Source organism: Geospiza fortis, unplaced genomic scaffold, assembly GCF_000277835.1.
Source record: "Geospiza fortis unplaced genomic scaffold, GeoFor_1.0 scaffold219, whole genome shotgun sequence".
Lineage (NCBI taxonomy): Eukaryota > Metazoa > Chordata > Aves > Passeriformes > Thraupidae > Geospiza > Geospiza fortis.
Window position 1 is genome coordinate 2,994,406 of NW_005054376.1, and position 10,891 is coordinate 3,005,296.

General features: G+C 42.0%; 1 protein-coding gene across 1 annotated transcript in view; it reads right to left on the bottom strand.

The window, feature by feature from the left end:
* Window positions 1-3,631: 3,631 nt before the first annotated feature.
* The window catches only part of TFAP2A (transcription factor AP-2 alpha), a 16,982-nt gene continuing 9,722 nt past the window's right edge, over window positions 3,632-10,891 (bottom strand). Inside the window, exons 4-7 of the mRNA XM_031060226.1 lie at window positions 10,624-10,855; window positions 9,791-9,909; window positions 7,339-7,480; window positions 3,632-5,780 (exon numbers count right to left, since the gene is read on the bottom strand). Of these exons, the coding sequence (XP_030916086.1) occupies window positions 5,492-5,780; window positions 7,339-7,480; window positions 9,791-9,909; window positions 10,624-10,855 (782 nt within the window). The 3' untranslated portion in view covers window positions 3,632-5,491. The remainder of the gene's footprint in view (window positions 5,781-7,338; window positions 7,481-9,790; window positions 9,910-10,623; window positions 10,856-10,891) is intronic.

Consider the following 10,891-nt stretch of genomic DNA (forward strand, 5'->3'; position numbering starts at 1 on the left):
ATTCACTCAGTGAAGATGCTCTAAATGCTCTGTTGGTATGATAAAAATTTTGGGCCACCAAAGTTAAACTCAGCATCAGAAAGACATGACTGCAGTTGTTGTAAGAGGGAATAAAATACCACAGATTTGTCACCTTCATATCTACAGCACCAGAAAGGAGTAACAGTTCAAGGATACGAATATTTACTGCCATCATCAGCTATATATCTGTTTATCCTGCCTGAAATATCAGCTTAGAGACTTTAAGAAAGAGACTAAGAAAGCTTAGAGACTTTAACTAGAAGAAGAAAAACAAGGCTATTTTGCTATTCTGAAGCCAGTAAGACTTTGCTAGTGATGGGTCATAAAACACTTTCACTTTTCCTCTGCTTCTAAAAGCATGCTGTAAACTACTTCTTTTTGGGAGTTTGGAGTTACTAAACTAAATATTGCAAATGGAGAGGCTGCAGCCTATGCAGAATAAATGATTTAAGAACTGGGCTTGGCTGATTTATTTTTTCCTCTGTGCAGGAGATAAAAAGAAGGAACACATTCTAGTAAACCCTACTCATTTTCACAGCCATTCTTGCACCTGTAACTCAAATAATGAAGCCATTTGTTATTTATATTGCACTTTCCCCTCCATTCGAGATTTCTAACGATCTGACCCTGCTTTATGGCCCTGACAAAGCCTGAAACTGGTGTGGACTTCCAATAATTGAACGATATAAGGAAAAATCTTTAACTGGAATGAAGCAGATGTTAGCTTCATGCAGTTCCCTAACTTGATTATTCTTTGGCCACGTTAGACAAGCATTAGTGATTGATAATGATGCTAATTAACCCCTTTCCTTTCCAAAACAGTAAACCAAAGCCAGCAGGATTCTGCAAACAACACACACAAAGTGTATACCAGTATCTGTTCAAAGTGGATCAGGGACACAACTTCATTGCCTGGTGCTCGACAAAAATCTTATCCTGCTGACACCAAGCTGGCTCCAAATTCTCTCTAGGAGTTAACAGCTCCAGCTGCTTGCAGGGCAGGGAGCAGAGACATAGCTCTTTCATGCAGAAAAGGTGCACGGGACAAAATCAAAGGTACCATTTATTTTTTTTCTGCTCCCAATCTTTCCCGTTTGATTATGGAGCCAGTTTAAATCACTGTGCCCTCACTAGCTAGGATGGACTTCATGCTGATCCCTGTCAGAAGGGCACGAGTTATTTTAGCTACACTTTCCTAACATGAGGGCTGAGGCTCTGGGAATCTGGTCTGGGCTGAGATATTCATGTACCAAGGAGGGAAAGGAAAGCTCACATTGTGGAATTTAAATGGGAGGTAGAAGACGAGTAAACAAACAAGGAGCTGATCTGATTATGCAGTCGAATTTATCATGGACAATAAAGAAATTGCCTTTAAATGTAAGGGTTTGGATAAATGAATACTCCTAGCCAGTGAATAAAATGTATTCAATTAACTAAAAACCTTGTGCACTTCTGAACTGAAGTGGAATCGACTGTAATTGATTTATTTGAAACCAGAGGTTAAGGACTGAATTAGCTAAGTACAACTGGGTATTTCAAGCCACTGACTTCTCAAATGTCAAATCTCTTCTATTTTAAATATTATTTCAGCTGCGGGGCATTGCTGTCCTGATGGCTGTTCCACCAGTTAAATCTCAAATTATATTAATATTTGATTTTTGGAGGGTGGGGTAAAATACGGTACAAAGAGGAGGGCTGTCCTTGTTCACGGTGAAAGAGCACCAAGCTGTATTTTGGTTCACATGTAGGAATTAGCTCAGCGTGGCAGCAACGCTCTAACATTCAGCCACCACTCACCCCCGCTCCAACCGATCTGGGGCAGGGGGGACAATAACAACAGATTTCTGTTTAGTATATAAAAGCGTGACCTAGAATTTCACTGCTGCACCTCGATCACAACGTTAAAAATGCATCCAAAGAATGCTGAAGTAATTAGCACATTTTAGTAACTGCACACTGGTCACAGCAGAAGAGGCTGAACTGAACCTAGTCTGATTTCCATTATCGCCTGTAAAATCCTTCCTTAGAAATAATAGTAATAAAGAAATCTTCGCAAGGTCATTTCATTTCTGGTTTTTGGTAGCTTGCTAATCCAGCAGCAGAATACCTAATATGCGCTCTCCTACCATGAACTAGCTAATTATATGTTTAAAACATTATTTATTATGACCTTATAATGTTCTAGCATAAGACTGCTTTATACATTGACCAGTATAAAACGATTATATTGGGTACAGGTTTCAAAAAGTAACAAGCATCTGTAAATCCAGATATGAATGAATGGTATTTAATAAGATTGTTTTCGTTTAAAAATGAGTATTTATGTGTTGCTGTAGAAAGAGCAGCAATGTATTGCTGTTTATGAATGCTATTGTGCCTGAGGTTAGGATCCCACACACAATCTGAGATGCAGCCAAGAAAAACAGCCCTGATAGACAATGCTTCACTTCACCTGCTACAGTACTGTGCATTTCATTTATGTCAAGAATATGTACAGTTAGGGTTCATTCACCTCATTATTTTGTTACATCTACTTTACGGTTAACCAGTCTCTCTTGGAAATAATAAATAACTGTTTTTAAAACAATTGCAGCTTTGCATTCAAAAGATCCACTTTCAATTTATAGAAAAAAATATTCACCATTTTTATAAACTAGCTGGCTCACGAAAATAGAATTTAGACTCCACCAACTCTCTTTCTGCTTGGCAAGATTGATTTTACACTGCCTTCCATAAGTAGATTACCAAAGCAAAATGAAACATCTTGGGCTTTATCTAATGCTTTGCTTCACCAGCTCTACCAAACATCAAAATATATGAGCAAATGTTAATTCTCTGTGCAGCTTTATTGTAAACACCTCCCTCCTAACCTCCTCAATTTCTGCCTGAGCGAAAAGGGGAAAAAAGGAGAGAGAGAGAGAGAGGGAGTCAGGGAGGGAAGGAAAGAGAAAAATCAGCCTCCTCTACTAGAATACCATCAACACTTAAAGGAGACCGTCTCTTTAAAATGCCTTTACATTCTAAACTCCATTTAGTCTCCCTTCCTATGATATAACATAATCCAGCCTGATCCTGACTTCACCTACCCCCCGGGCCAAAGAAAATAGATTCAAAATCTGAATTCCCACATGTTTTTATAGACCATCTTCAAGACATACACTCCATTTTTTTAAAGCGAACTTCCCTGTTTCACAACTGGTTTCCACAAGAAGAAATTCAAGATAAAAATTGCAGTCCCTTACAAACTGACACAGCCATCTCAAAATGTCAGTCTGTGCATTCCACTAAAACACGAACCATCAATCAGAAATAATCTGTCTCCTGCAAGATTTCACTAAAGTTCACAACCGTGAGATGATTTTGTTGGCATCAACTACGGAGCTTTTCTTTTTTCTTGAGGGGGAGGGAGCACCCAGCTCTGATTTATCAGTAAAAATTTTTTTTTCATAGCAATAATTTTCAGTATTTTCTCAGTAATGATTCTTTTTAAAATGTCCTTCTTGAGATGTGTTTTTTAATCTCTGCTCTCCATTAGGACAACTACATGTACAACATTTTATAGGCTTATAATTCTGTATGCTATATATAAACATAAATAAAAACCTAGAGGTCAACATAAATAAAATAAAACTTTTATTTTTTAAATAAAATTATGTTTTGGTTAAAGAAAAGATAGTGTGTCATTTTTGTTAGTAGTACAGACAATTTTTTATCCAAAAGAATACATTGTGCTTTATTGTGTCATTTGTCTGAATACAGACTCAGTGGAATATCTAAATGATACCCTGCTCTGAACTCCAAGTTGAAAGTAAGTTTTTATTATACTTGAGGGAAACAATGGGTTCAGCTGCTTATTGCAAGGAGCAATTGTCAAGGGAGAGTTAAACTCAATTACTGTAACCATACTGAATAAAAAATACTGCCAAGAACAAAAATACGCCTGGGTAAAGACAGCTACTGAATAAAAAAATCGACATAAAGCGTATCAAATATTTATTTATCTGGGCAACAAAGGACTATGATACATTGATAGGCATGGAAACTACTGCCGGCACAACTCAATACAACACAACTATAACTGCTTCCAATATGGCCAGTGGAAATACAGGATACCAGGTGGTCCCGAATGTTTGAAGTTCTTTGGGAAAAAAAAAAAAAAGAAAAAAGAAAAAAAGATAAAAATAAAAACAAAAGAAAGGGAGAAAAAAAAGAGAGGAAAAAAAGGGAAAGTAAAGCTAAATCTTGTTTTAAAAGACAATATTAATTTATTGCTCTGTTGTTGCTTTCAGGAGGACAGTGGATGAAAATAACTTTTTTCATTTTCCACAACACATAAGGGTTGTAAAACCACTAACATGTTTAAAAACCTTGCCAGGGTCCAACATCACTTTATTTTATCTTCAATGAGAAACTAAATGTCATACTAATTATATATAAAAATTAATGGTTTTTTATTTGTTCAGCTGCTTCATTGTCGCTTTTAACATGCTACAATAGGGCTAAAAATGATGAATCCCAGAGAAAAACCCCCAAAAAACCTCTGATATCTAAATAAGTACCATGAACCACATGATGAACTAAGAGGGGAAGATTTAAAACCCACTAAACAAGAGGTAAACGAGATCACCAGATAAATAAAAAAAGGCTTAAAACAGACTCACCATATTTACAATTCCCATTAAATTACACATAAATAAATATATACATACATGAACACTGATTCCCTTATATAATAACCGTGAATCGTGTTGCAATAGAAAGTTCAAGTTGGTCGCTTTACCTTGGACAGGAAAAAGTTCTACAACTGAAGATATGACATGGAACCGCTTGTGTTTTGTGTTCAAGTTTATTCACAATACTGATAAAATGTCATCAGTCCTCTTTGCCTTTTGTCTGTCTGCTGTTGCTGTTGTACTTTTTCACTCTTTTCTTTCATTTTTAGTATGGCTACAATCTTAACTGAAGTTTATGTAAGGGAAGGTGGTGATTCAGTCCGGTGAAGCTCATAGAATTTTTAAGTATTATTTATTTATTTTTGTTTGTTTTTTTTAAATTTTTTAATATATTTTTAGAAAAAAAAGTCCTTTTCTTTTTTGTTTTATTTTTTGTTGGGTTTTTTTTTCTCCTTTTGTTTTATTAAAAAAAAAAGTTCACAAACTCAAGACAGAACTTTTTTTCTTTGCTGGCTCCGTCCCCCTGTTCTGTTCTCTTAGGCTCCAAACTGGGGTAAAACGATGGTGGCAGTGGGAAGAGAGGGGAATTTAAGCAGGAGGAAATGGAAATGTGGATGCTGGGAAGGGGTGCGGAGAGAGGGCAGAGCAGTCCTGCAGAGTCAGAGAACAGGACTGGCAGAAGGACGCTCATTCTGTTGCTGTAGCCTGGGGTGCTGGGTGCTGGGGAGAGGGAGGAGGGAGATGAATGGATCGATGGGCTATGAGGGGGAAGGGAGAGGAGCGTGTGGGGGGGATCCTCACTTTCGGTGCTTCTCCTCTTTGTCACCGCTTTTGGTGCTGTTGTCTGTGTGGCTGTTGGGGTTGTTGCTGAGGTACATTTTGTCCATGGCCTTGAGCGCCTCGGTGAGATAGTTCTGCAGGGCGGTGACGGCAGCACACACTGCCGGGCTCCCAAAGCCGTGCGAGATGAGGTTGAAGTGGGTCAGGCAGCTCTGGATGCCCGGCTCCAAAATGGGGTTGGGCCGCGAGTTCCCCAGGGGAGATCGGTCCTGAGCCAGCAGGTCGGTGAACTCTTTACAGATCTGTCTGTAGCACAAATGGAGCAGAGAGACAGAGGGAGGGAGGGAGGGAAAGGAAGAGAGAGGGAGAGAAATGAACCATCACTGGCGGCAGCAAAGCCCGTGCATTCTCCCTGCTAGACTGCACAAGCCCCTGGATCAAGGGGGCTCCTGCTCCTAAGCATACACATTCTCCTTTCTCCCTCTCCTCTCTATGCATCCTTCCCCAATTCTCACACTTCCCCAGCACGCACAAACCTCTTCCCTTCACCTTGCGTGCACACACGACAGCACACCACACATCACACCCCAGAGCCCCATCCAACACACCAGAAGGCAACAGGAACATGGAGACACATGCCTCTTGCCCCACTGCTCTCTGTATCTCAGCCCCCAACACTCTTCACAAACATCCCTGCCTAGCTGGGGTTTGGAGCACAGACACAGTTTAAAGTTCCTGAGCAGGCTTAACAGACAGACTATGATATCCAAAAGGTAAGCTAACGGATTTATCCATATCTTAGAAGATTCATTTTTTGGGGGAAACCAGAGAGGGATACAGGCCTCTTCCTTCACAAGGCTGAAACACACACCTGTGTGTCAAGAAGAACGAGTGAGGGCAAAGCTGGCAAGTGAGGATTTAAATTAGGGTATTCTGAAACATTTATATATGTAAATCTCTATCTCCAAATCCAAAGGGACCTTTCCACAGAGGGGAAGGCTGACGCTAGCCAGCGCCTGGAAATTTCCTTCCAGGGAGGTAAAAAGGGAGGATACGAGGGGATGGTGCAGAAGATAGGTTATATCACCCACTCACTGCACAAATGGTTGGAGAAATAACACACCTTACAGCAAGAGAGCTCAGAGGCATGTTGAAACAGTTTGTATTCTAAAACCCACGTTAATGTCTTCCAGCCATAAAGCAGCTCCCATCTCCTGCTTGTGTCCTCTGGCACTGTGCCCTTTGGTGACACCTCCGTTGGTAATTAAGGGCTACTAAACAACCCTTTTAATTTCCAGCAAACATACCAAAACAATAATTTTCTTTTCACACACCACCTGGAAGTCTAGGCAGCCCCACCAACGATAAACTCTGCTAGCATTTTAACTGCGTACAGATTGCCATTTAAAATATATTTTTAATATCCCTGTATTAGCTAAGTAACAGAGCTGCTTAGGCAGGAAGAACCATTCCCGATTTTAATGAACTGAAATCAGTTTAATGTGCCAGTTTTATTTTACTGTCAATGGGAAGACTTCCCCTTCTACTTAAATTGATAAGCTAAGTGAATAGGCCCAGAAGATGTTTTGCTTTGAAGAATTACTGCTTTTTCTGTAACTAAACATCCACTCTCAATTTGCACAATTCACATTCAAGGTAATCTGTGCAAACAGATTTGGAGGAAACCAAGCTGGCCTGTAGAACTCTCCTATAACAGAAGGGCCAACACACACCCTCACAACTTACAAAGCCATCAGCCACTGGTTATGCAGCAAACAAATATCCTCACAAATAAAAGCCCCAAACTCGAGTTAGTCCCCCTCCCTTATTTCTAAGCAACATGCCAGAAAGTTAAATGTCTTACTTTGTAGCTAGAAGCATGTTTTTTCTTGTGACTTGCTCGTTTGGATCGGAATGTTGTCGGTTGAGAAATTCAGCTACTGCTTTGGCAGGAAATTCTGTCTCACAAACGTACCCAAAATCTCTAGCTAGATGTACTGCTTCTCCTGAATAGGGAGGCACGGGTGGGGATGGAAAGAAACACAGCTCATCAGTACACATCAAACAGAGGCAAAAATCCATTTGAAAAAAACTCCAAAAAAAACAACATTCTACTTGGGCTTTTCTTCTCAAAAGCTTGGACATTTTCTCTTTGAAAAAGTTAGGGCCAGAAATGTTAATTACATCTTATTTTGCAGTTTTCGTTGCTTCAGTTGAAGGCAATGCAAATGCATATTTTCATAACAATTGTTACGAGTGAAATCTCACATAAGAATTTTTAAAAGTTCACATTGACTAAGAGATACTTTTAGACAGACAAGCTACATCCACCTAGAATGTGTACTTCGATTTACATCTCCATACCTATAGAGAGCCATTTATGTACATTTTATTCACAGCTATTTACTCTGAAAATGTGTTTGCCTCAGCCACATTTCTATATTCTTTTGCAATGCATCAATGATTAATATTGATCATAATTACTCCTAGAGCTCTTCTAAATAAAATGCATTAAACAGCTAAGTGTTTAAAATTTAACTTGATCGCATATAATTATATGTTCACCCCCAAACGATTAACCATGAGAATTTTAGGGTCATTCCATCGAGTCTGTCTGTTTTGTTGATTTTCAAATCTTTGGTTTTAATTTCCTGAACCAGTTGGTTTTTACTGCAGGGCTTCCTGCCATTAGCTCTAGCTCCGGAAGAACGCATGCGCCAATTAGAGCTTCAAAGCCTCAGTCCAGTGAGCTTGTTTCCATAAAATGGAGCGGATCATAAACAATAACAGTACTCTAGAAACTGCCTCATCGCTATGGGACTCGAAGCCTCAGCAATGTTTATACTATCATCTCCCCAGAATTAGCCACCATCACTAAGTTATCTGAAGATCAGGCCTCTGGTTTTGTTTTTTTAAAAAATCATTCTTTTCAAAGCCATTGTACGTGAAAGCCAAACAGAACAATGGATTACCATAAAACCTTCTCCATATTCATTAACATCACAAATAATGTTAAGCATCTACCAAATCTAGACTTTTTACAAGTTTTCCCCTCGTGATTTTTTTTACCACAGCAGCGTGTCAATGCAATTGCAAAGCCTTTTCAGAAACATGAAGACGTGGTAATTTTCACGCAGTATAAATATAGTTTGTTCACTAATCTGCATGTTTAAAAAAATGACGCCTGGCATCATCGCACAACGTGTCTTTCCCTGTCCCTTCGAACATGAAACATTTCTCGCAGAATGCGAAGCGACAACAAAACAAATTCCCGTCTACACAACCAAACTTAAGCTGAACCTGGACAGCTCAGGCTGAGTTTAAAAATACTTTACAAAGGGAACCAGACTAAAACGCAGCCGAACTCGTAAGTAAGGGGAAAGGTGAGGGGTCTATCTGCCGGCCTCAGACATACTTTGTGTCAGCCAACGTGACACAGCCACTGCTTCAAAACGAAATGACTGCAAACTCTTGAGCTTCCCACCTCCCCGTACAGACAGCATAAGACATCCCAAGGCATTAAAACAAGTTGCACCTTTTCCAGCCAAAGCAGAGAATGATACAGCCAAGGGAACATGTGTGCTGAAAATGAGAACCAAAAGGGAGTGGGGGCTGGCAGTGGTGCAACTTTGAGGCTTTCAGGACACCATTAATTCATGGCTGAGGTCAAGGATTCCCAAATTAATTCAGGAAGTAATGGTCATGCATTTCTCAAATGCAGATGTCAGAAAAGTTAAATGATTTACTGTTATGCGGCTGCAGGCTGGGAGGGAGAACAAACTTAAAGTAGCTGCAGCTTCTGACATTTAAAATTGCTCAGTTGTCCACCTGTGGCAGAAGAACAGCACTGAAGTATTAGAGGCTCTGCTGCCCCTAATTTTCAACTTGATATTCATGGGTCTCTTATGGGGCTCATAAGCCCACAATCCCCCTTCACAGGGATCCTTCCCGTGCTGCTCCCAATGAGATCTGCTTACTCCACAGAGGGATTACTCATTTGAATGAGCGAGCAAGATGGGGCCCTGAAAACATCTAGCTCGGAAACTTAAAGGCAAATAAATAATAGAACACTTTGCTGAGTCTGCAGGACTCGCACAAACCCGTTTCAGGTTATAACAAAAAAGCAAAGGCACACAATTAACCTGATCTTTTTTTAAGACACAGTAAATAACGCCCTTCCAAATGCCAGTGAGCAGCACCAACTCTTGGAAAGGAGAAAGAAAACCTGAACGACCCAACAGCAAATCTTCTCCCATTTGGCAAAAGTAACAGGCACATTTTCCAAAGGAGCCCTCCCAGCTCTTGGAGTCACTTACCCTCCACGAGCGATGTGAGCAAGGTAACATTAGCAGCTTTACGCCTCCCGGCTGGCAGGTTTAGTCCTATTTTGTCCAGTTTCTCCCTCAGAGATCTCCCTCCGTTTTTAGACTTTGCCCTGTTCCACACAGAAAGGCATTGAGAAATGAGGCTTGGGGGAACACCTGCTCCTACTTTGGCTCCTGCCCACACATGCCCCCAACACATCCTTTTCCAGGGAAGGGAATAAAAGGTTTAGGCACAAGAGATGGGATACATGGCTGTGGGAGATTCAAGACCAACTGTTGCTGAAAGCTGAATCCCACATATAGGGATGGCACTTTGGATCACACCTAGAGAGCAGCGGCCCTCACTAAGGTCTAGACCAGCCCCAGAGGTGATGCGGAGCTCTGAGGTGTCTCCCGAGCTCCCAAGGTGCCATGGACACGGGGGCAGCTTCTCCCCAGGCATGAAGGGAGGGGGCCGATTTGCAGGGCCGGCAGCCCAAGAGCATCACTGCCCTCACACCAAACTCTACGTGGCCCATCTGTGCCTTTGCAGCAGAGCTGGGCTAAGCGGGGCTGCAGAGATGGGAGCTGCCTTAATTAATCTTGGATGGTATTCCCTGCCCAGGCACTGCCTAATTGCCTGGGTGAGGCCACCACGGAGTAGGAGCCCACGGCAGGGTGCCCTCCGCTAAGCCGGTCCTGGGGGTGTGTATGTGTGTGTGTGCCCGTGGGGGTGTTCATGGCCACGAGAGGGACAGGGACACGCAGGGCCCTCCCTCCCTGCCTGCCTGCCTCCCGCACGGCACGGCCCGGCATCCCGCCTCCCGCGTCCCTCCGCCCCTCACCTCCGGAGCACTCCGCCCAGCAGGGAGGCGTTGAGGCACTCGGGCGGCGACAGGCGTCTCTGCACTTCCGCCACCGTGACCTTGTACTTGGAGGTGGAGCTGAGCAGCGAGAGGCGGCCCGGCACCGAGCAGAAGACCTCGTTGGGGTTCACCACCCCGCCGAAGAGCGCGTCCTTGTTGATGGGGATGGAGGAGACGGCGTTGTTGTTAGACTTGGAGAGGGACACGGGGCCTGCAGGGAGGGAGGAGCAGGGAGGTGAGGGTGAGG